Raw genomic sequence first — 25,846 nt, 5'->3', positions numbered from 1 at the left:
AGCAGAAACATGTATTTTATTCTGAGATATATGATCAGGGCTCTTTCTTATCCCAGCTTTGGGTAAAAAGTAAATTAGTACTAAAACATACTTCCCCCATTGCTTTTGCCAACACTATAGAAGGGTGAAAGCATCATCTAATTCACCGATGTCCACTTCTGGTTTTCTGCCTTCTGTGTGTGTGTGGGGGAAGAGGTTGGCAACCTCTTGACATCTGACATTTCCATACTTCTGGGCAGTACAAGTGACTGAAGTGATTCATACCATTAAGAAGGAAAAACAGAATTAAGAGAAAGCCTCAGCAAGATTAGAAACAGAGGTTCTAGAAAACAAAGTGTCTCAGCCAAGAGAGGCCAGAGCATGTTGTAGGTCTAGCACTTGCCTCAAAAACTCACAGCACGTAAAACACCCCAAGGAGTGCACTAGAGGACTGAGAACCACAGCAATCACAATTACAGCAATGAGATCAGTTAGAGATGAGTTTCCTGTCCTGTCAAGCGCTCCCAAAGTTACCAAACACTTCTATTAAATCAGAAGTTTTTCCAAAACATAAATAACAACTGAGAGGACAAGGGCTAGATAACTTTGTTCTCACTAAATATTGACACGACTCTCTTCTAGTACACCACACAGTGCCTTTGTTTTGTATGTTTTTTCCCCAACACCTAGAACTCTCTCATTTTGCCCATGCACTTTCAGACTGGCCTCAGTAGCTCATAATTACATGACAAAATATCCCTGGGTCTCCACCACCACACAGCTACACACAAAGGTGTCCTTACACTTACTTATGGGGTCAACTAAAGCCAACCTCATGCTAAAATAAATTCACTATTCAAAACATGTTTGTGTTGGAAAAACAAGGCATTACAAAACCATATTTTCAACCATACAAGCTACTCTCAGCCTGCGATGAGAGATACACCTCCTACTTTTGTTCTCTTGCAGAATGTGGTTACATTTCAACACAGTTACATCAGTGTAAAATCCAGCACAGCACCAGTGAAATCAGTGGCATCCTACCACACCTAACGCATGTGACAGAAACAGAACCTGCTTCTCAAATGATTTTCATCATTTACAGCTTGCTGGGTAAAACTGCCATTAGGCTCTGCTATTTCTCATGTCCCATGTAAACAGCTGAATACAATCTCATCAATGTAATGAAAAAAATAATCTCTTTCTTTTTATATCTCTTTCGAATACCAAAAATCATTGTCTTTTCACCGGTTACGAGTTTCTTCAGAAGCTTGTATGGGTTCAAAATCTCCAATGGCCCTGGTAGCGAGACTCAAAATTCTTAGAGAGAAACACTTCAAGCCAGGGTCAAGTCTCAGTTACAGAGGCAGAAGCACTAAGCAATCCGTAGCTAACACTAACCTAACTACTGATGGTGTAACGGACAGCAGCTGCAGCGTCAGGTTTATCCTTTGTACTACAGTCCTAAAGGCAAAAAACAGAGAACACACACACACACACACATTTTCATGTCTCTCTTATTCTAAAGCAAATAAATAAATAAATAAATAAATGTTTAAAGAATGAATGATGTGGTCTTAAGTACCTTGTCTTGCAGAGGATCATCATGTTCCTCACTTCCTTAGCACCTAACTAGATAGACACTGCAGGATCTCAGCTGCAACTGAACACCTAACCAGATGTTGAGGCATCACATTCTGAAGCACCCAATGTTCACTATTAACTACTGCTCAGGAAGGCAAGATTGTTTCTTCACTACTCACCTGAGCTTTCCTCCCACTTTAAATACACCTTACGGGTTCCCTCTCTCTCCATGTGACTTAACCCCCTAGTAACCTATTAGGAAAGGACTTCAAAACCCCCAGCTAAATCACGGTAATCCTTCAAAAGGATGGGCAGCCCTCATCCAGACTCTGGGCCTCTCAACAGATTTTCTGTTTATTTTAAAGCAGAAAAGAAGCTTACTTCAACAGGGATCTAACATACAAGTTTCTTTTTTGCTTCATTCTCTGGAATGATCAGGGAGAATGACCTGACAGGAACACACTTCTAGAAGCCTGTAGCTGTTTCCCATCTATAGGCACTTGGCTATGGATGAAGATCATGTCCCAGAGTTACCCACTGGGAGGCCGAAACTTTAGAATTCCTATAAAGACCTTTTGAATGATCCTAATTAAAAGTGAAGTACAAAGCACCCAATTTAGAAAAGACCATTAGAATCTCAATTTGCACATGACAATTTTAGGCCGTCAATACATCCTGAAACGGTCATTACCTATCAAATCTTCACTCATTTTGTGCCAAAAAGGAACATCAACCATAGTTTATCTATTTGTTATTTTTAGACTTTTTTTTTTTAACATTTTTCAGAGCTAAATTCCAAATACAGCAGCCTGGACACATGGTTTCTAAGCAAGATCCTTTCTTGCTTTGGAATTTTTTTTCAGGATCTTGGGGGGGGGGGAATCCCCACAAACCAACCCAAAAAGCCCACAAAACCACCACACAAACCAGAAACACCTGAAAGAAGTTGCTCTCACCCTAACACTACAGTCTTTGCTAAGATGGTACCAGCTGGTACACACTTGTGGGCAGGAAACCACGCTTACCAGAACAACATTTTGTCAGCACGCTGCCTCCTACCAGCACACAGCAAGAGTGCCAGCTCCTGCCTTCCATGGGGCAAGCTGTTCTAGCAAGGGCCACGCTGTCACATCATTCATCCTCATCTGAAGCCTTTGAGAAACCTCAGCTCCTTCCTGGAGTGGAGCCTTGCCAGGGACAGTCTGTCGTTGGTGACACACTAGTGGCTTCCTGCTCAAAGCATTACATAATTTGAGCCTCTGGCATATCTTTCTGGAACATTTCACATACTAATCCACAAGATCAGCAGCCTCTTTAGCTACCAGCTAGTACTGCATCTTCTCTGCACCAATACTGCTCTGGATGGCACTGACTACAGGGGCAGATGGCTGTCTATCCCAAGTAAATGAAAACTTGACAGCAGGATTCATGGACACAGACAGAAGCAGCAGCTAAATACACAACCAATTATTGGTCAGTAACTTCAGAAACAGTAAGAAAATATAAATCAAGCAATAAAACAACATTTCATCCATTTCTGCCAAAGGAATACCATGATGGAAATCATATCCATAAACCACATATGGTTTTATTAAGGAATGTTGCATTAAACTTCTCTGAATTAAGTCAGCCAAAAAAACCAAAAGCATACAAGCTGCTGCTGGTGCCACACACCCTACACCCTTAACTACCAGACCTGCATCTGACTCCAGCCACACAGGCCTGAGTCAAGAGAGTTCTCCACTCAGACCAGGATGCATAAAGCTAAACTGAAAAGGAAGTACTTCCTGGTGCTTGCTGAGCAAGATTCAGCACACTGAATTTCTGAATTGGGCAGACTATTTCCAGAGACACTCCCAACAATTTGTAGTCCAGAAATCCTACTTTCTGAAAGGTATAACTCGGTAACATTTAAGTACACCCTCCAAAATTGTTTGTAAATTACAACATCTCAGACTTTACAGTGAGCCAATTTATATGATAAAACCACATAATTTACACCAAGCAATAAACAGCAGCAGTGTTTGCACAATAAAGTTACCACAAACTCTCAGCAGCATGAGAGCGTAAAAGGCCTAAGAAACACAATCTGCCATTGGACTCACAGAATTTCAGGGTATTTTGGATGTAACCACTGATACTATCCTAAAGCTCCTGACGGTATCTTACCTGTGGTTTAGGATGGTAAACTTTTTAGGGAGAAAATATTAAAAAGGCATTCTATTTTTACAGTCATCTTTAGTAATTCTCTAGAACTAAATTTATTGTGCTGCGGTTTAAGAGGTTTTCAATCTATGAAATTACTCACTGCTGATAAAGGCATTAACAATCCAAGACTTCATTTACAGCATTACAAAGAATCCAGGTCAATTATGGGTAAATGCTTTTACTCTGCTTAGGCCAATGAAATTAAGTTCATTAAAACCCACACTCCTACCAAGAGATGCTCACCACAATCCAAACAAAACAGAAATGAAGGGGCAATCCTAGACTCCAATACGCAGCCAGGCCAGCCAACGCAGGCTCTGGGGAACACAGAATCTTAGACTAGTTTAGGTTGGAAGGGACCTCAAGATCACCTAGTTCCAACCCACCCACCATGGGCAGGGACGCCTCACACTAGATCATGTCACCCAAAGCTCTGTCCAACCTGGCCTCGAACATATGCAGCAGGTGAAAAGATGGGAAGAGGATGGATACCCCTTTCAGGCCCACAAGCTACCAGCTGCCAGCACTTTACATCACTAATGTAGATATAAAGTAATCATCTCAGGTCTCTAGGGAAAGCTGAGAGTCATCACAGAAACCCTACTGCAGCTCAGCCTTTTGTGCATGTACCCCACCTTCCAGAAACCGTGAGTTTGCTGCTTGCCATTTAACTCCAACACAGCATGTTCTGATCTGTGCTTTTATTATCCCAATCCTCCATAACAGCAAGAAAAAGGGATTAAGCGGCTTTATTTTTCCCCTTGAATATTTACTAAGATAATTACACATCAGTTATGATACAAGATACACTACACAGAGCAAAATAATGCAGAATGGGCATGCCACTTCATCCCAACCTCTTTGTCCCATAACACATGGGAGAGTACACAGCTGATTAGGTGTGCTCCTCCAGGAAAGTTTCATGCATCAAACTCTTCCAAATGTAACAAATAGATGCAGCTTTTTCATACCATCCCTTTTTTGGCAATCATATTACATTATGTCTTTAAAATAAAAAAGCTATTTTACAAAATGTTATTAATTACTAAAGCCATCTGTGCTTCTAGAGAGCACTCCTTTCCATCCATTCTCTCCTTTCTGCTGAGCTGCATGGTGAAGATGCAGCAGTATATTTACAACCATTTTTATGCTAGCAGATGTTACACCACACAAAGCTGCTTTGCTGCAAGTTCAAGAAGAAAGTGGTGGGAAGAAGTTTACATAGCCAGACATTATCAACAAAAGCAACAGAGGATAGCAAACCACAGGCCACAGACTTAATTCATACAAATCTCTCTTCCTCTTTGCCACTCTGCTTTCCAATTTGTTTCCACTTTATAGGAGAATCTGACTGGTAGTCACTTCATAATGCACTGCATGGCCTAAATGCCAGCAGCTTCCCTTGTCTCAAGAAAATGTACAGAGCTGAAATTAAATTACAACTGGCTTAAACACACTTTTATTCTGCCTCTACCCAACTAGAACACATACCCCATTCAAAGTAAACACGTTTAGTCACTGAATAATATAAAGCATAAAAGCAAAATTTACACTGTAATAAACAGAGATACATTTCAAAACAATTTTGATTACTATCTCTGAATCTGGCTGCAACCAGCTAGCTAAAAGAGACATTATTGTGATGGAAATAGCATGGTATTTCAATGCAAGAAAGTAAATACATTCTACCAGATACTAGCACAGGAGTTGAAATCCACCCAAGAAAACCATTTCCATTATCGGTTTGCATTATTCTGCTGTAGCATTTTGACACCGAGTTTAAACATTAAGCTGCAAGTACAATGCCTCTCTTTTAAAACTGATGCAATTCCTTGGGGCAGAATCTGATATGGCAAACAAGATATCCTGTCCACTGGTTTCTCCCAAAGAAAAAAAAGGAGAGATCAGTTGAATTCTTTATTTGGCTAGTAAAAAGATCAAAGCATTACACATCTGCAACAGAGGTTTTCAGAGACTCACTCTGCAAACACCCTGGGCCTGATGCTTCAGGCTCTATGGAAGCAAATCTCTTCTGATGGTAGCCAGTACCAGTCTGTGCTGGCTTGTCCAATGTAAAAATTTACACTTCAAAGCTAAGTCAGTAACTTTTAAAGTGCCACTTGATCAAAAACTATTAAAACATGCAGCTTACATTTTTAGGTTGATCTTTACCACATGTAGTTAGAATTGTTTCACACTTACATTCTGTTGCCTGTGTACTAAAAATGGTGTTCAGCTCCAGACTCCTCCAATAGTGGTGTTATAAATTCTTTGGGGTAAGAAGCATTTTTAACAAGTATGTATAATGCCTAAAAAAAGATTTCAGAATGACTATTAGATCACCGAGGGCTGTAAGACTGCAAAGTGTCATATAATTTTTAGCATAGCTGAAACATCTTTCTAGATCTATGCTTTGTATATTAGAGTCCAGTTTCTGCCCAGTCTCTTCTATTTGTTTTCTCATCCAACTGTGCAGTCGAGCTTGTTCAGGGTTTGTTATTGCCTTTCACAGAACTAAAAGAGGGAGGAGACAGAAACAACACAACCCATATACATTAGTTTCTAAACTGACACAGATGTTCAGTGATAGGCCTGATGTCTGCAGCTACCCCAGTTCATTTCAAGAAGTACTTTTTTAATATATAAATGTTTCTGACTTGAGTGTCTCTTTAAGCAAGCTTTGCTGATTCAGGCTATCTCCATAGAGTTGCCAAAAAAAGGCACTTCTGAGTTATGCTGCTACTTAAAGGTTTACACAGGGAATCCTCATACCTAGAAATAACAATAAGAAGCACATTTACATTTTTGCTGGAAGACTACTGTCAAATATTATATGCAGAAAGACTGCTTGATAAATATCCTGTATCAGATTATACTTCTAAACATGAAAAGAATAGAACTTGGCTACTGCTGGGCTATAAATCAAAACTGGATCTCTTCCATAACAAAGGTATTAAAACACAATGGCCTCTAATACTGCATGACATGTCAATCTAAGCAGTATGAGCAATGCCTGCTCCATACATTAAGCTGCACTCCTGGCAGATTGTCCTGGTATAGTACATGTCCGTGTCCCTGATTTGCTACATTTTCATTTGCAAGTCAAGGTTAAGAAGTAATTTACCAGAATCTCTGTTGCTAACACATATGCTGCAGGCTTCCGTGAAACCCTCTTACAACGCTTAAAAAGGTCTCAACAATTGGAATATAAAATGATATAAAATTGTCTGAAAGCTGGTTTATACCTTTAGACATTTCAGCACGTTGAACTGAACAACGTGGATGCTGTTTCTTTTTAACTTACATAAAATAATAGCGTATATATATTCTAATTAAAAACACTATGTTGCAGTGCATTCCCTCATCTGAGGTATCAGTGACTAAGCACCAATGAGGTTAAAAAAAAAAAATAAAGGCTGCATTATAATAAATGCCATAAAATAAATAATGCAAGGTTTCTGGGGCAGGAACTATCCTTACAATTTAGGACATGAAGAAAGAATCCTTAAGGGATCATACCAAACCTATCTAACAGCACAATGTAAGTGTCAATACAGGGATGTGCTTCAGTTCATACTTTAAGGGCAAAGCTGGAAGTACGCACATTGTTCTGATGCGTGCTGCTGAAGGCTGTTGCGTCTCTCACTGTTCACAAGACAATGAGCCTTCGTGTTGGGCATTACCCTGACATTTAAGAGAAGCATTGAAAAAATACCATAATCAGAACAGCGGGGGTGTGTCTTTTACTGTATTTAACCGAAATCCAAGTTTAGAACAAAGAAATTCATTTTAAAAGTCCACTAGAGCCAGATATGCCTATGGCCAAAAGATACAGGGAGGAAGGAAAGACTACATGGTGGAATTACTGAACCCGTATCAAACAGCAAAGAAAAAACCTTTCAGGCTGGGCCTCTATCCCTCCTATGTCACAAAAGGTTTTGGATTCTAACCCAGTAACACTACCACACCTACTATAGGATCAAATGTGTTCTAACAGACACTCCTTCCTCTGCTGAAGCTGAGCTAAAAATTGGTTTTGAAGAAATCAGATCAGTCTCAATGCAACGTGCTATAAGACCAGCAATTTCTCTCCATCCTGAGAAAGTGTAGTCTTTGACATCTGATCTCACAGAATAGGGGCTGTTTTTTCTGAAAAGGAGCATTTTTAGGAAGTACATGTCAGCCCAGTGTTACAGTCAGGAGCACCTGCATCTCAAGACAACTTTGTGGGCATACAATTCCTTTCCCTACCTCTTGCTAAAGAGGGAAAGACACAAGGAAGGGAAAAAGTGACTTGCTCTAACTTTTGCAAGGGTAGAATATGGCCCAAATAGGAAAGTAATACTAGCAGCAGAACTGACATGATCCACAGAGCTATTTACCATATCAAGCCCAAACAAGCATGAAAGATGCTAGGAGGAAATAAGCAGGGTATATAAACTTTCCTTTTTTTCTCATCAGTTCTTTGAAGAACTCCATCTCGCCAATCCTCATCTCATGGGCTTTGCTCAGAATGAGCTGCACTGAGAGCAGAACAAACCACATCTCTAGTGATGTACTCCTCACACAGTAACTTCTTCTGTTATTATATTCCTTTCTAAAAATCAAAAGAATAGACCAGTGAGTGGGCACACACAATTTAGGCCTATGAACCTTCTGTAATAAAAACACATGCATAAACCCAGTCGCAACAGTATTACACTAATGAATAACAGATAAATTACAAGAACCTCCCAAAAGGTACCTCAGATGAGGCACACAGTGATTTTGACTTGAATAAAAGGGAACTTGTTAGCAAGGTTCCAAAGTAGCTTAGGTTACATGCTTGTAACACCTACACTTTATCAACAGACATTCCTGACCATGAAAAGCCAACTTCTGTTAAAATAATGTTTTCAGTCATGAAGAGATATGCTAATTACCAGTGGAACTGAAGACTACCTAGCTATGCAAAACCTGCCAAAGCCTTTAAAACCATATTCTTTAGCTTCTAAAACCCAAGATGTGAGGATAGCATGAAGAGATGGAAAGAGAAAAGGTCTGCTTTCAGTCATTTTTAAGTAGAATGCCTTCACATGGTTTAAAGTGAATGGAGAAGTATTACCTTTACTTCAGCTTCTGCAAAGACAGCCAGAAATTTGTACTTCAAGTATACAGAAACAGCTACTTGAAATGCTGAGCAACTGAGGGATTCCATGGTTTATGAAACTAAGCAATATTACCAGAAAAGCAATCATTTAAATTACCAATTACTTTTTAAGAATGAGATGTACCCCACCTAATAAATACCACAGCTCTACAGCTTTATATCTTTTAGGTATACAGCTTTAGAGCTCTTAAAACCAACACCATACTCGGATAGTTACTATTTTTAGTCCTTTGAAGAAATACTTCCACAGATCTTCCAGATCCAATCCAAGTATTGGCTGAAATTTCAAATTACTTATGAAGGTCTCCATGAGTATTTAAATGCTGCTAAAGTTTGAGGTTATTCTTTTAGGGGTTATTCTTTTAGATACCAGCAGCCTTCATTAAGGGAATAGAATATATTAAATAATTCAAAAACTAAGGCCACAAAAAGGCTAATGGAATTCTATATGACTGGAAAATCTCTCATAGTTTGTTGTACTAAGATTGTGTTCTGTAAAGAAAACAATTCCATTAAAAAAAAAATAAAGGAAAGAATGAGAACATACAGCAAACATTCTGAGACTAAACTACACTGGATGAAGCCAACTTCTTACAGCTCTATAATGTAACAGTGAACGCAGCAATGTAATTCCCTCTGCCATGTCTACCTGCGACATTTCTGTGACTTCCAGAATCTGCTTTCCAGTTCCCAAATGCCTTAATTGCCACATCGCTCAGCACCCAGATCATGGAAAACTATTGACCATATCATTCAACGGTGATTCAAAATTACCTGAAGATCTACCTGTCTATCTTTCCACGTAATTTCAGATCAATTCAATAGATGTTTTTAACGTATCAAATACCTTAGAGCTGAGATTATATCTGTTTGCACAACATTCATCTTCAGCTGCTCTACTGTGGGGAGGGGAGGTGCTTGTACTAAATTTAAAGTGAGCAGTGTCTTTTCAAGGATAAATTAGAAATGAAAGCAGGATGAGATCAGTGAAGATTACAGAGCACTGTTTATTTAACTGAGCATAACTAAATCAAAGATATATAAATCAGAGCATGTATTTCTTGACAGATTGATTCAGTTGATTTACTTTTGGAAATTGAAGCGTCAAAGATCATTATACAAAAAAAAAACAACAAAACCCAACAACCTAGCAATAAAGCTCTTTTTCTTTTTTCTTCCAGAAATAGCCCACACCAATTCACAGCTCCTCATGCCAGTATTGCTTTCACCCTACTTAATGTGTTTAAAAATACAAAAAGCATTTACAAAATACATGTGTTTGTATAGCAAAAAAAAAAAAATACTGCAAGAATATACTTGTGATTTCTCCACATCTGGAATTGCATTTAGGTTACTGTCCTGGGTTCAGCAATGCCTGACTGGGTTTAAACCACTTACACAAGGCTTTTACTTCACCACAGGAAAGCCGTTAGATACTAACACACAGGAGCTGCGCAAAACTTGGAGAGCACCATTTATCTATCTTTGAAAACAACAAACCCCAACAAACCTAGGGAAAAAAAACTAAATAAATCAACTAGTAGATTGTCACTGTAGCCAAAACCCAACACAGTTTCTTTTTTCCAAGTCTGCAATTCAGTGAAAGCATCAGCATTGAAAATTAAGAAACAGCGGAAATGGCGATTAAGTTCCTATATGAGATCTGGACTACCAGACAAAGGTCTAAGCGAGCTGTGATTCCTCTAGCCACACAGAGACTACAGTTCTGCGGTGCAGACATCATTAATGCAAATTCTTCTAAATGATCTCAACCAGACTAGTCAAAATGAAGATTATACCTTCCATATGAGCCAAAGAAAAACATACAGGAGGAACATTCAACATTTCTCCATAGCAATGATCACACAGTTCTCTACAGAGATAAAAGCAAAATGCACCAGACTGATGCATCTAAGCATCTCTACATCTTTACTACCTGCTCAAGCCAGAGCATCACCTCTCTTTCAATACAGAGGTAATTAACAACTAAGGTGGCACGAGAGACATTTGGGGTTCTCAGGCCTATGCACACAATCCATACACCCATTCACAAAAGCATTAGTACTGGTTTCCAAGCTCACCAGCACTACACAAACTTTTTAACTCTAAGTCCAGTTAAGTATCATAAGCTTCTTCCAAGGTGTCAGTCCTCATTAATTCAACATGGGAAGAGATGGTGTTCCCTCCCATAAGGGCAGTGCAAAGACTTTCATTACCTCCTGCAAAGACTAAATTAACTGTAAGACATTTTCTTGTATGAAGACACACACATGAAATGGCGCACACTTACAAACTCTTTTTTATATGAGTTTTTCTAGTTAGCCTTATGCTCTCACTGAGATCTCTCAAAGGAGACCATTTTATCAATACCTGTCAGCCAGACCAGGCATATATGTTGATTCCAGGATTTCCTCAGTCTGGACAAAAAAAAAAAAAAAATAACAAAAGTAAAAAGAATAAAAAAAGCACACAGGGCCAAATATACATAATGCTCTAGGATGTACCCAAGTAGATAAGGATCTGCCTGAGGCTAGCAAAATTGTACCAATGATGTATGAAAGCAGGGGAGCAGCAACCTGTGCAACTAAAAAACTCTGTTTTGTCCTGACCTGGGCCAAGGTCTTCTCAGAAATTATTTCTCCTCCCTGCCACCTGCTATAATTACAGGTCAACAACAAGCCATTATGTATTTCATAGCTGAAAACCAGAGCATCAGCAAAAAGAACAGCCAGACTCTGCTAGATATTGCTATATTTGAAGGATTTGGAAAATAAAAAAATCATTGTAATCAGTTCAGTTGCAGCAGAGAGATTTCAGGACCAACAGTCCTTTCCCAGGGTAAATGCAGACGTACAGCCTTAGAGCAAGCAGAAAAGCTTGCCAGGGTCTCACAACCCCAGCTGTTGTGTCTGGAAGAACATGCTACCACCAACAATCCCCCTGCACACGAGCAGCAGCTAAACCTCCTCTGCACTCAGACTGACCTATTTGAGCCCTCAATTATTCTCCCAGGTCACATCTCCCCCCTCCTCTCTTCTCCCTCCGCGCCTTCAGAAACCCCCACCTTCTGCTTCAGCCTGGGAATTCTCCAATCAAAGCAGATAAGCGCATCATGTGAGGGACGGCAGACACGCTGAGGGGAATTTCCAAGAGCTTCCCTGCACTGGCAGCACGCACAGATACAGATTTCCAATGTGAAAATTAGAAGCCGAGCAGCACCACCAAAGTATTCATGTTACCTGCAACTAACAGCTTTTATGCCAGACTGCAGCACCTAATTTGCAATCTGCTCTGATATACCTGCAATCACATTCCATCTTCCCTTGTCATTTAATGTATGACAATTACTCCTAAGCATATTTTGCTAGGGAAGCAGTACACATGTAACACAGACTGAAAGAGCAGAAAGCAGTAATTACTCAGTCTGTTCTTTGCTGATGTCAGACATGCAGTACAGCTCTCCGAATCCACCAGAGCACCCAATTAATCTGCACTAATCCTCAAGATCGAAAAAACACTCAAACAACAAACCAAAACATCAAATCATCCAACAGCCTCTATCTGCCTTCCAGTCAAGGTTTAGGAGCAATAAACAGTCCATTTCATCACCCCACTGTGCCATTCAACCTCTACTTTAACAGTTACACCTCACTGTCATCTCTGCAAATAAACCTGCTTCAAATTCATCAGCCTCTCACCCCATCTCCCCTCTCCTTTACCTCCCCTGAACACAGTCCTTCATAGAAAACATTATACCAATTCTGTCTGCTTCAATAAACCATGTTAGCCCAGGCAGGGTAACCACCCCATGGCTCTATTTTCTACTTCCCAATAAGGCATTCATCCTCCATTTCCACTCTCTTTTCTGAGAGGAATTCTTGAAGAATTAAGAGTAATGCATAATTACCATCACATCTACATAAAAAAAAAAAAGCAACTTGCATGAAGGTATCAATATTCAAAATTGTTTGGGGCTTTGGTTTTTGATTGTTTTTTTGTTTTATGGGTTTTTTTTTTGTTGTTTAGTGGGTTTTTTAAAGTACTTCTATCCCAATTTGTTATTTCAAAACAAATAGTCCCTTGCTACAGCTATCAGTTCCTTTCCTCCCTGTTCCCTTTTGGCAGCTGCAGCCCAGATGTCTAACACCAGAGACAGAGGCAAGCATCCTGTATCTAGTACACAGCCTCAGCTAAGAGGAGAGTGAAGAAGATCTGTATATGCAACAAGTACAGCACATACAGCAGCATCAATAATTAATATCTCCACAAGCTTAGGAAGAAAAACCAAAGAGCAAATGTGAGAGACACAACTATTTCAGCCACAGGAAATAAGTACGCTCAAGAAGGACGAAAACAGGAATAGAAAACCCCATAGAGCTTTGGAATCACCACTTTGTTACAAGAAGCTACTTCATCCAACCTATCCTGTTCAAAACGATAGCTTACATCTCCTAGAGCTTCCTTATTACTTGTTATTTTACACAACATCACACTGTTCACAGGATCCTGGAAACTCGAGATCATTGAAATCCAGGAGATGCCTCTTATTAACCTTTCAAGTCCTTATTCTTTTTGCCCCCTTCATTAGTCACTAACCTTCTGACCGATTGCTTCCTGTCTGCAGGAGTATATGTGCTCCAGTTGAATACAGAAATCGTTAGAAAAGGAAATTTATCTATAGCTTCAAGATTAAATAGCCTGTTTTTTAATACCTTTTTCATACCCATTTCCTCCTTACCAAAATGCACACAAACATTTCTGAAGTTGACTGTATATTCTCTCTCAGACGGCATATTGCTAGACCAACTGCAGGTATAAAGTGCTTTTACATAACTATTTGATAGGTGGACAACACCTGTAAATTGTTAATCTCCTTATTTTTAAATGATATTACACACAAACACACCAGATTACAAACACACAGCCTAGATTAAAGCTTTTCAAGTAAATGATCTACCAGTACAACATCTGAAGAGAACAATGGAACAATGTATTCAATCTGAACAGTCACAATAACAGCTTCCATATAAAACGGCCCTAACTTCAGATGTATGACAGCTGCTATGCACCTACTTAACTGAAGTTTTGATCACGTGATATTATAAAGATAAGAGACAACATCAGGAACTAGGAGCACTTATTGGTTCTGGAATACATTGTCTATCAGAGACCATGCAGCTGCTGCAGGAAGACAGATTATGGATTCACCTACTCATTACATGAGTTGGTCATGAAATAGGGGAAGACAAATAAGACTGCTCCATACCCTATATACGGTCTTTGTCATCTATGCTGTCTGTCCCATGACTAGTTCTTAGCCTTTAGAGGGACAGGATCAAGACCAAGCTCAACACCATTAACTGGCAATGGAAAAGAATGGGAAGCCAAAAAGAGATCAAATAGCCCCACCTGTCACAGAAACCTAAAACCAAGAAAAAGGCACATGGCCTTGAAAGCTGGAGACTTTGTATTTTTCCCTTTTCATCAGCAGGTACACCACTGTAAGGCAGCTCAACCTTCCAGTGACACTTGCACTGCTTCCCAGGAACACATTCCCCCCACAGGAAGAGTGGGCAGCGCTTCTTAAAACTCCAGAGGTGAAACAAGAACTTTACAACCATTCAAAAATACCACTCATCCAAGCCTAGTTAACAAGGTAAAGAGAACAGTGAGGCTGGGCTCTTCAGGAGAAAGAAATAGTTTTGTTTCATTCTTGTTCAAAAAAAGAAAAAAATCAAGCTTCTTTTGCTGTTGTGCAGGTAGAGCTTTAACGAGTTCATCATTCAGTGGATGATACCTACAACAACTTGTATAGCCAAACTGACAAAGAAATCACAGCACTTCACTAACCTATATAAGCTTCTTAAAAAGGAGGGATGTAATTAGTGATTTTTCTCCAAGATCCCAGCAATGACAACCTCACAGTGAAAAGATCAACAACTCCTCATCCAGAAGTCTGTCAGAGAGGAATCTCGAAAGCCAGAATTGTGCTGCACCATCTATTTCTGTGCCTCACATTAGCCACTTGGGAGCATCTTGTCCTGAAAACTAGAGAGTCCCAGAGTCAGCACTGCGAGGACAGCTGCAAAAGGGCTGTTCTGATACTATGCCCCATGTTGTGATGCCCTGTTACAGGTACTCAAGATACACCAGCATGTCTTTCTGGAATGTGAAAGCTACTAGGCATAATTAATCACTTAAAGAACGGCCAGGAATCTGCCACCTTTTGAAGTTTCACAAGCCTCTTTATCCGTATACAAAACTTCCAGAAACCACTACCATTAGAAGATGGGTGAGGACCAACAAGACAGCTTTTGTAGCTTTGTGCTTACAAGGCAAGAACATAAGCAAAGCAGGTTGGCTTATGTCAAAGCACAGTATTTATACCACTGCCATCCCTTATATTCAACCCCTGTAGAGGTCAGATCTTTGGAAATACAAAGTCCAAACATCACACAGCAAAGCCAAGTCCTCACACACTTTTTCTGAAGGAGCAAGAGGACCACAAAGCCTGCTCTCACAGAGCCCTACTGAAGGATATGTTTCTGAGCCTTTGATGCATGCACTTTGGTAATTCTGATGTGGTGTTACGCATGCATCTTTCATAAGAGTTAGAGGTCCTAAACAGTATAATCAAGAAACTTTTGACGAATTAACAGTCTGGATCATAAAGATCTCCACTGTGTGCAACTTCTGCAGACATCAAAGAGTATTCCCGAAACTGGATGCATTACAGATCTTGCAAAATTAATAAATCTATTCAAGCCATCAATTTTGCAATTTTTGAAGTAGCACAATGCATCTATTTAGTAGGGAATGGAACTAAGCCCAAGCTACTGATTAGCCATCCTGCAAATAACACTTATGCAACCTTTAATAATGATTTCCACTTACAACCAACCAGAGATTTTACAATTTGGAAAATTTCACTTCTAAACCAATTTACAACAATTCCCCAAATCTAATGGGACAGATGACTGAAACTACAGAGGAAACCAGCCTCCTGCCGTCTCCAAAATCAATGAGGTATTGACGTTCATAACTAGTCGCTCTTGGGTAAGATGCCTACATTAAGTTTTTGTTCTCATTTTTAAAATTCTGGTAAGCATTTCTCTGTCCCTTTCTCTGGAAAAGGGATTAACTCTATTTTAAGGAAAATATTAATGAAAGCTTCAGTTTCAGACAGCAGTTTTCAGCAAATTACGAACAGGAAGGAAACACCATGGGAAGTAAAACCACTGAACAATGCAAGTAAACCACAAAAATGACAAGTTAAAAATTAAAATTATGAAGTAAGTCATCTCAGTAAGCATGGAAGTTATACCCCTGCAAGTTTTCAACACAGTATATGTAAACCTGGTGAAAATAAAGACACAGGTCCCTAGAAAAGTGTAATAAATACTTGACAGACTCACAGTATAGCCCAAAGATCATCATCACAGCCAGATATTACTGGAACAAATGGCTAAAGTCTGCAACAGAAGTCAGCAGCATATATCAAGCCCAAACAACTCGCCTTTATTTCAGAAAAGGTGAAAGCAGAACATAACCAGTGGTTCTGGGCAACATGTAACAAAGAGGTATTTCCCCTGTCAGTAAGGGAAATCGATATGAATGCTCTCTCCTCCCCCTTTTGGTCTTTCTCTCTTCCCTCTCAAGGTTCTTTCTTCCCTGCATGCTAAGAAAAAGCAGTGTAGGTTATGCATAAATTCATGACAGAAAATACTGTTTTAGAACAAAGCTCCTGCACGTGGGTGCGTGTCTATAAAATACAAGGCATTGTTACTCTAACAAGTACGCATCCACATCCAGCAATCAAATCAGTCTTAAAATTTTATTTTGACAGCTACATGCACTTATATTTTCCCCAGAGGTTTGACTTTCATATTAATACCTGGTTTTTAGTGGTATCATCAAGAGATGAGTCAAAACTGACATTTGAAGGCAGAGGGCTATTAACAGTTGTGGAAGAGAATCCTCACCCCCGAAACGTGTAATTTATTTTTAATTACTTCACAAAGTTATCAGCTGCAGAGAGGAATAAATGTGTTCCCAAGTCCTATTTAGAAACCGTCTCTGTATAATACAAATTGCTCAGCTCCATATAACAATAATTATTGTGGTATGCAGCCATATGAGGTATCCTTGATCCAGAAAAACCCTGCAACTCCTGTCGACATTGCACTCTTAGAAGTTAGAGAAAATAACCTTAAGCAACTAGTATCATAAGCTTGCTGAAACTCAAGACAACTACAGAGTACAACCACCAACACAAATGTGTTACGAAAGAATCTGCTCCATCCTCCTGCGGAATCAGAAATGCGACATTTTCTCTAGGATCCCAATTAACTCCAGTTATTAAACTGAAAATTCCATGGTGCAATATCAAGTGAAGTTTGGGAAACACAAAGGAACATTATTTACCTATGAAAAGAACATGATGCACACTTTACTAAGGATTTACAGTGGATTTTGTGTAGCCCTTACTGCTGCCTTCCTTACAGATGCATCCCCACGGACACTTTAACATTATATAAACCCCCCCAGAGATAAAGATTATTCTATAACTTTCCAAAATCACCTCCCATTGACAAAATAGTACCTCACAAACACACATTACAGACCTCACAAATGCATTAGACTCCTGGGTTTCTACTAGATGCCAGCAAAAAGGGATATTCATCATTTACTTTCAGATACTAAAAGAAGACCAAGGCTGGATAACTGTAATTGGAAAGGATAAACAGGATTAAGTAACAGGTGTCCGACTGCACATAATTCAAAGTCATGCATCAAATACAGTGCGCAGCCTTGCTGGCCAAATAGAAACACTGGGTTTGCACCGTGCTTTGAAAATTAACACTAAGTGATTCAAAAGACCTGTGCGAGTTACACACAGAGGCAACACAAGCACTTGCACCACCGGAAACCTTTCAATGCATCTGCGAGAAAACAAACATCTTCCAAGAGGAGCTTCCCTTTCTCCAAGGAAATAGTAAGGACAAAAAAACACCACAAGAAAGTTATACTTAAACTACACAGAAACATTTGTCACACTGCCCAGCACTGACAAAATCCGGATACGCTCCGAAACTACAGCGAGCTGCACGGCTGGCAGCGAAGACAAGAATAACTCAAATCACCACTCACACAGATAAGAAACACACACATATATACCTGTGTGTATATATATATGAACCCCCTCGCACACACACACACACGTACGTGTAGTCCATCCCCGCTGAGGCCGGTGCGCCGAGGCCGGAGCCGGCAGAGCCGCTCGGCGGCTGCCCCGGGGCGGCGCGGGAAGCCCAAGGTGACGGCGCGGGGAGCCGGGGGAAGGGGCAGAGCCGCGGCCGGTCCGTGAAGGACGCGATGCTACCGGCGGGACCCGGAGCCCCCACAACAACAACAACAACAACGGTCGCCCACAACGGTCGCCGCGCGAGCCTTACCTCAGCCGCCGGGGCGGGAAGGCAGGGGCGGGCGCCGCCGCCGGCCCCACAGCGCTGCGCAGGGTGCCGGGGCTGCGCCGAGGCGACGACCTCCTCCTCCTTCCTCCTCCTCCGCACACTCTGCTTGTGTGTGTCTGCCTGTGTGAGAGCAACCCGCCCGCCTCACAGTGGCTCCAGCTCCTCCTTCCTCTCCCTCCCTTCTCCTCCCCCGCCCCGGCAGCCCCGTCGCCGCGCCCGCCTCAACCCCCGCAGCGCGGAGGAACGCGGCAGGAAAGGGGGAAACCCCACCACTGCCGCCGCCACCGCCGCCTCAGCCGGGCCAGCCGCGCCGCGATCCCCCCCCCCCCGCCTCTACCGGACGCGGGCACCCGCCTTCCCTCGCCGCGCAGGGCCGCGGGCAGCGCATGGCAAGTGGGCGGCGGGGCCGCGGGCGCGGAGCTCCGCCTGCGTGGCCCCGGGAGCAGCGGGGCTGCAGCGCACTGCTCCGCGGCACAGCCGCATGTACACACACGTACCGCACCGCTCTACACATGGCCGCATGCATGCATACACACACTACGGCACCGCGCGGGCGGTGTTTCGTGGGGATGCCCGCGCCGGCGTGCCTGTATTTACTACACGCATTTAAAGAGCGGCTGAAGGGGCGAGGAGGAAATCCCCCTCTTTCAACAGGCCTGAGGGCTTCAGCGCAGCAACACGCAGCTGAAGACGAGGTGTTTCAGATGCCGCTGGAGGGTTGCCAAACTCTCACAGGTTTTGTGTCAAAATGACTGTTGGACTCCTTGAGGTTTATGTGAGGTGAGATGTAGCCAATGCTCAGCGCTGGGCAGCAAGCTAAGCAGCGATCACATGCAGGAGTGCAGGATTCCCTCTCCCAGCCTCCTCTGAGCAGCCCTTCCACAGCTGCAAAGCACTGCCATGGATTGCCCATGGAACGCCCTGTGCTTCTCCCTGTTCGCTATCATGTGGCTGATCTCGGTCCTCCCTCTCTCCTCGCAATTTTACAAGGAGTGTTTTCCTCCGTGTCAAGGGTAAAACATAAAACACCTGCAAAAACAAAAAGCAGAAGCACGATTCCCTGTCCACCATCTTGGACTTCATTAGTGAACTGGGGCCTGGGGCCTGGCCACCCTGAAGGGACGCTTGCACCAAGAGGTGGTGGCAGCACTGAGGAACAAGGAGAGGTAGCGCGTTACAGCTGAAGAAGTTACCTAGGGTGAGCTGTGGAGGCAGTGGAGGAAAATCTTAACTGGTTTTGCTGCAGTTGCAATAAAGGTGTTGCATTGCCACGAACTACTTGATCTGGCAATGCGGTGGCCAGAGCTTGTGACAGAACATCCTATACCATAAACTGTAAAAATGCAGCCTGGATAAAGACCTCACCTCCCCATCTGGTGCCGAGTGCTGTACCAGGATGTGGTAAAAATGACTCTGCCTTCAAGAACTGACACCATGTTCCTGGAGCTGCCATGGAGGAGTAAGCAAAGGAGTGACTGAGAACAGCAGCAATGATGACGCATGGTTTCAGGGACAGCCTGTCAACATGGCAGACCTACAGGCCGAGGGGGTTCTGTAATTGAGGTAAGTATTATCTTAAACAGATGTTCGTATTTGCTTATGTCTACTCAATTAGAAATTCCTCATGGCCATGGCGGTGGAGGTAGGTCTTCAGAAATACACGAAGGGGAGCAAGGCTGCAGCTAAGGCTCAGGCTGGGTATATTGTGCAAAGGAGGTGTGGGAGGGACGTAACAAAGAAACCTGCATGAGAAGCACATGAGCTGGATGAAGGCCAGTGTTGCTGGCAGTGCTAAAGGGATCGAATTAACACTCAGGATAGAGAAGCAGCGATTATAGCTATTAAAAATGGAGGACATCAACTTGAATGAGATGGACAGGGTGCAGGTGAAGAGGGCTTTTTTTGTGGTTCCAGAAGTGTTTTTTTTCTAAATGAATGAAATGGATCCATTTGTGGGTTTACACGTGATGTGCTCCATGTCTTTTTCATTGCCTTTTACTTTTTTTTCTTCTTGCCATTGGGCTGCATGTAAATTAAGTAAGTTATTATAAAAGTAGTGATAAAAAATTCCAGTGAGGTATAACAGCTTACTCACTAGCAAACAGTACTGGACTGTCGCTAGGAATCCCTATGTAGTTTGTGTTCAGACCTCTAGAGCTGGCAGTGGTGATAAGCGCAGACACTGTTATTCTGGTCCATAATGTTGTCTGTCTTTTTCCCGTGATTTCTTATCTCCTTCTCCCCCAGAATGGCTTCTATGTGACAACAGGTCATGATTATTTGCTTGTGCAAGGGGATTTTATTCCAAGGTAAAAACTGGGCCTCTTCTTATCTTCATTCTTGTGATTCTTAGAAGAGTTATAGAACATAGAGACTTTTAAATATTTGGGAAACGGCATGAAATGCAGACAAATAGAGGCATCTCAGAATTAGTGGAACTATAGTTTCTTTAGAAAAAGCTGTTCTTTGTTCTTTTGCAGTCTTTTCCTTTCCGATGTCAGCTCTCTGACCTGACTTACTCATTGAAAGAAGGGCAGTCATCAAAGGAACAGCTGTCAGGACCATGGCTCTGCAAGAAAACTAGAGGTACTGACAATGTCAGTTTTAACAGCAAGTGGGCTTCTCACTGAAAGATGTGTAAAATCATAGAAAGTAAGGCCATATGGAGGGTCTGAAACTCTCCACACAGCTAAGTGGCAGGGTCAGGCCCACATATCAAGATTAATTTCTGTGTCGCGAGTTCCACTGTGGTGCATCTGTTTACATGCTTGGATTTCTGCATTTTCATCTTTGTTTTTCCACTGACTTCCTCCTGGCTTAAGCAGTCAGTGTAACTTGGCCACTTAGGGATGAGTTAATAGTGAATCTGAGAACCTCTGATTTTACAGTTAGGTTGACTTGCTGTCTTCTTGTGGACAAGATACAGCTGTACTGCTTCAATCTTTTCCTTGCAAAATATTAGCATTTCTCTCATTAAGAGTGGTTTGTCAGTACAGGCCAACATTGGCTGGTTCTAACTGTATAAATAGCACATATAAAAGTATGCTAATGATTTCACCCTTGTGACTTTTAAAGACATAGGAAAAGATGAACAGTGCCAACAATTCATGTCAGTGGAAAACAAAATGGCCCAGGAAACACAGCAGAAAAATCCTAACCTCTGAAGTGATCAGATGAAACCTGGTATATTTGAAATGGTTGCCTCTGGTACAGGTAGAGCTCCATATCACCTGATCATGTCAGCAGAAAACTACAGCTGCCTTCAGACAACTCAATCTGCAGCATATTCCAATTAAAAATGATTTTTTTTTCTAGAGACATTGGAAGTTTGGTAAAGTATCATGAACTTTTGCTTTTATTTCTTATCTAATACAAGGGTGCAGGACATTTTACAACCGCAATCCCACTGTGTCTCAGAATATCCACACAAAGGAGTTTATTCTCAGTGTTTTATATCCAGGTTGTCTCAGGCAAAATTCTCCTTGAACATCAGCACATGTAGTGATTGAAAGTATGCACTAGGTGTAGAAACTCAGTATTTGCAGTCTGAAGATGCAAAATTCACTGAGAATGTTGAAGCTATGGGTCTGTACCATTAGCTCACTGTCAGACAATCTCTGATACAGCCCATGTTGATCTAGCATCTGATCTATACCACCTCTTTGTCGGACCATTAATCTCCTTATTTTTAAGCCTGGATGCTCCTAGTTAAATATGTTGACGTGGAATACTAAAGAGAGCTTCATGTACGTAATCAAGTGCTGTCATAAAATATCTGATTAAATATTGCAGCTTTTATTTTGGTCTTCTTGTACATAGATACTATGGCACTGTGACACAAGTCATTTTAGAGCTTGCAATGAAAGACATTTTTTCTTGGTCACAGTCTTTAACATGTGCAAGCTTAAGAGGCCACTTCTCATCTTTTTCAATCCTTATCTGCTGTCATCCTGCAAACTGCGCAAGAACAGTTTCCTATGCCAGAGGTAGTGCATCAGTATAGGCTTTTGGGGCAGGTTGCTCTGCCTGTGCTCAGAGCTTACTGGAAACTGCATTAGGATGATGCTCAAGATAATATTCCTCATGATACGGGTTATTAACCAGTGCTCAGTGCTGTATACAGTACCTACAGTGCATGTAGCTACATGGCTTTTCATGTGCACACTCCCCAGGGAGGACTTCACTGCTGCTTCTAATGCCAAAAGGCTCTACTCGATGTGTTATCATCTGCCAGTAACAGTACTGCAGTTGATACTGATGGATAAAATACTGGTCTCAGTAAAGTCAATAGCACTTATATCAGTGATTTTCCAAGTCTTACATTGCAGCCAAATCCAGGCGTCTCTAATACGAAAAGCAATCCAGCGGTCACTCAAGAAGCAAATTGCAGACTGAAACAGACATCCATTGATTTCACATCTACTTCCAAAAAGATGGCTGGGACAAATACGTTTCATTAAGAGTACTTCTATTTTTTCGTAACTATTTTTGTGAACATTGCTGAACCGTTTTGTTGCAGCTTGAGGCAGACAGCAAGCTTGGAATATTTCAGTCTGGTAGTTAAAATTTTGGCAAAATACTGAAAGTCTTGGCAGTTTTAACTGTAGATGTCTCTACCAGCTCTCCCTTGCAAAATGCTCAGCTACACAAATATTTTGGTTAAGCAGGACACAACAAAATGAAAGAGATTTTCTTCTTGAAGCATTATTTTGGTTTTAGTAGTTTATTTTCACAAGATGGTTTATTTTCCACACCTGTAAATACCATCATGTTCCAGATGATTCCTGGTCCCAATCATTTGTATCAGCCGTGATATCTTTTGTGTTGCAGAGCTGTATCCCATCAAATGCTTTGATTTAAAAAAGCTTATTAAAAAGTTATTAAACAGCAGCTCTCTTGACAAGCAAAATTTCTTCCGGTATCAAATCCTTGATTCATTATAAAATAAAATTATCTATGGTAATCTTTCAGAAAGAATGATAGGTTCTTCATAGGCTTTTTAGGAAGCAACACATGCAAAACCGCACATAATAGGAATGAGTGGGAACAAAGGCAGTGTTTTTCCTCTGCCTACAATATAATATTAGTGACAGACATTGCAATTATTATTTTTGAGGTCTTTCTTATTAAAAAGAATATTACTACTCAAAAATGTGATGGTAAATCAACTCAGGATACTAAATAGTCTCCATGTTATATTGGGATATCAGGCTTGTGCTCCAGGTCTTCTGAATGTAGCAGGGCCAAAGCATGGTGCTGGTGAAGGGTTCCTCCAGAAGCTGGATAATGCAGCAGGGAGGAAAACAGCTTTCAGGATCATGCTGCTAATAAGATTGTGGTTTTCCTTTGGACGTGGGAAGAAAGGGGTTGAGTTTCTTTGCCCAGTTTAATGACAAGAAATTAAATTTAGCATTGAACAATACTTTTTGGATCTTTTAAGGCACCAGTATCTCTACCTTCCCAAAAAAAACCCCAGCATCAGTATCAAAATATCACAGTACTATTAAGGCTTTCAGACAAGGAGCCAGTCAGCTTCTGTGTGTGCGAGACAAGGATCTCTGGCCTTCATCATCATTCCCATTCCCATCTGCTGTGACCTGAATAGGGGCAGCATGCGTTGCTGCCATACTTTAACTATGTGCTAGAGGCAACAGCCCAAGGTAGCCCTGGGGCTCCTTTCTCACTTCTGAAAGATCATTTCTCATTTTTGCCTTAAAAAGAGCAAAGCCTCACTGACCCCAGACGTGTATGAGAGAGTGCATTTGACCTCCAATCTTTCTGTATTTACTCACTGCTGATAAGACTAAGGTTGCCTGCTGAACTCAAACCTGCTTGTACTCCCTCCTCTCTGGTTACTGGGTCGGTCCCTGCAGTGGTGCAAATGAAGTTGACTTTTGTCAGGCGAGCTGAAAGGGGTTTGGCATTGCCTGCAGGTAAATCATAGGAATATCAACACAACCACAGCTGAACACTATTCAGTATTATAATTGATACACAGAAAGGCAAGCAGACTACTTAAAACCTCCTCACTGCAAATCATATAGGAAATCTTATTAATCATTTGTAACAAATCTGCGCTCACTCAGAAGTACTCAGCTGTAATTATTAATGCAAAAAGCAAGGATCTTTCAGTCTAAAGAAAAACTTCAACCCTAGAAGACAAAACAATCCAACCCATGCATCATCTTATGTGATTTTGAGTTTAGCAATTGACTGTCCTCTGTTTTCAGTCCCATCAATTCAACACCCATACTTGTTATTGATTTACAATAATAGAGGTAAATTCAACATCCATAAATTTAAGTGGGGAATTCAGAGATGCTCTCTAACATTAGTTTTTGCCATAGCCCTTCAATGTAAACAGTAAGGTCTAGAGACTCCTCAGTTTGTGGGTTTTAGGTTTTTACCATGGGTTATGAGATACAGCTCTTGCAGTGGAAGATCCCTCCCAGTCATATATAAACATTTTATGAATCTTCTTCTCTATATTTTCCTTTAGATTTTCTAGGAAAAGTAACTTAACTTTAGCATTACCCTGTACACCCTTTCTACAGACATACCTTCCTGGGTTCAGACTATTTTATTTCTTGACTGTTCCTTGAGAAACTGTTGCATGATGTCATGATCTCACTAAAGTGCAGTTAAGCATTTAGATGTCATCTGATTCTGTACATGCATTTGTACAATGCAAGTCCTAGCACATGCAGAGTACCAAGGGGTTTCCCATACTGCCTCAACATCAGAGATGTCCCTTGAAAGCTGCAGTGTGTGTAATCAGACCATGACTCTGGATAGAGTAGTTCATAAGCAAAGAGACACATCTGCAAAGTGTCTGAATAGCCTTGATATTTCAATTCTGCTGCTGTTTGTCACAATTCTGCAATAGTACCATTGCAAAAAGTCAGTGACATCAGGCAGACTCGCCTATCTTTCCTGCACACCAAGCAAAGCAGTACAAGCCCACTGGGAGCCAGCCAGATATGTTCTCTATGACAGTGAGGACATGTTGCTCACTTCACCTGACAGTCAGCAACAAAGTGGTGAAAAGAAAGGGTGGGAAAATCTGCTGGTGAAAAGAAAGGGTGGGAAGGACAGTACGGGACACCTGTGTGCCAGAGGAGCCCAAGTATATTAATGCCACCCACTGCTGAGCCATCTGCAGGTTGTGTATGATGGTGACCTGATGGACAGTGAGTTATTAGAAAGGAGTCACACCACATCCACTGCGTGGGCTTAAGCACATCTCCTGCTGTGCAGTTATTTATCTCTTCACCTTACTTTCAGCATTTGTTTTTAATTCATATACTGGCAGTGACACATGGCAGGAGTCCACCAATGCATAAGATAGCAGCTGGTTGAGCCCCAGAGGAACTGGCAAAGCTATAAATCTGAAGAGTAGACAGCAAAGCAGCCACACTTTGGTAGGTACAGGGAAGGCTGGTCACTTGAATGC

At 41.4% G+C, this 25,846-nt stretch overlaps 1 protein-coding gene across 9 annotated transcripts in view; it reads right to left on the bottom strand.

Annotated features, from left to right (window-relative positions):
• PLCB4 (phospholipase C beta 4) overlaps positions 1-18,686 on the bottom strand; it is a 198,813-nt gene extending 180,127 nt beyond the window's left edge. For 2 of the 9 annotated variants that reach the window (XM_062610270.1, XM_062610280.1), the window contains exons 1-2: positions 18,376-18,686; positions 14,771-14,968 (exon numbers count right to left, since the gene is read on the bottom strand). Coding sequence is in view for 4 of the 9 variants with exons in the window: in XM_062610235.1 (XP_062466219.1) it covers positions 2,589-2,658 (70 nt within the window). In the remaining 5 variants the exon portion in view is untranslated. Of the gene's footprint in view, positions 1-2,588; positions 3,000-14,770; positions 14,969-18,145; positions 18,163-18,375 lie in introns of those variants that run through there. The other 7 variants (XM_062610251.1, XM_062610261.1, XM_062610218.1 and 4 more) reach the window with 5 other exon arrangements.
• Positions 18,687-25,846: the final 7,160 nt, after the last annotated feature.

This window comes from Pezoporus occidentalis, unplaced genomic scaffold (assembly GCF_034315485.1).
Source record: "Pezoporus occidentalis ecotype Australia unplaced genomic scaffold, CSIRO_AGI_Poc_V1 ctg10, whole genome shotgun sequence".
In the NCBI taxonomy this organism is placed as follows: Eukaryota; Metazoa; Chordata; class Aves; order Psittaciformes; family Psittacidae; genus Pezoporus; species Pezoporus occidentalis.
Note: the sequence above shows the minus strand (reverse complement) of the source record. Positions and strands in the feature narration are given on the sequence as shown.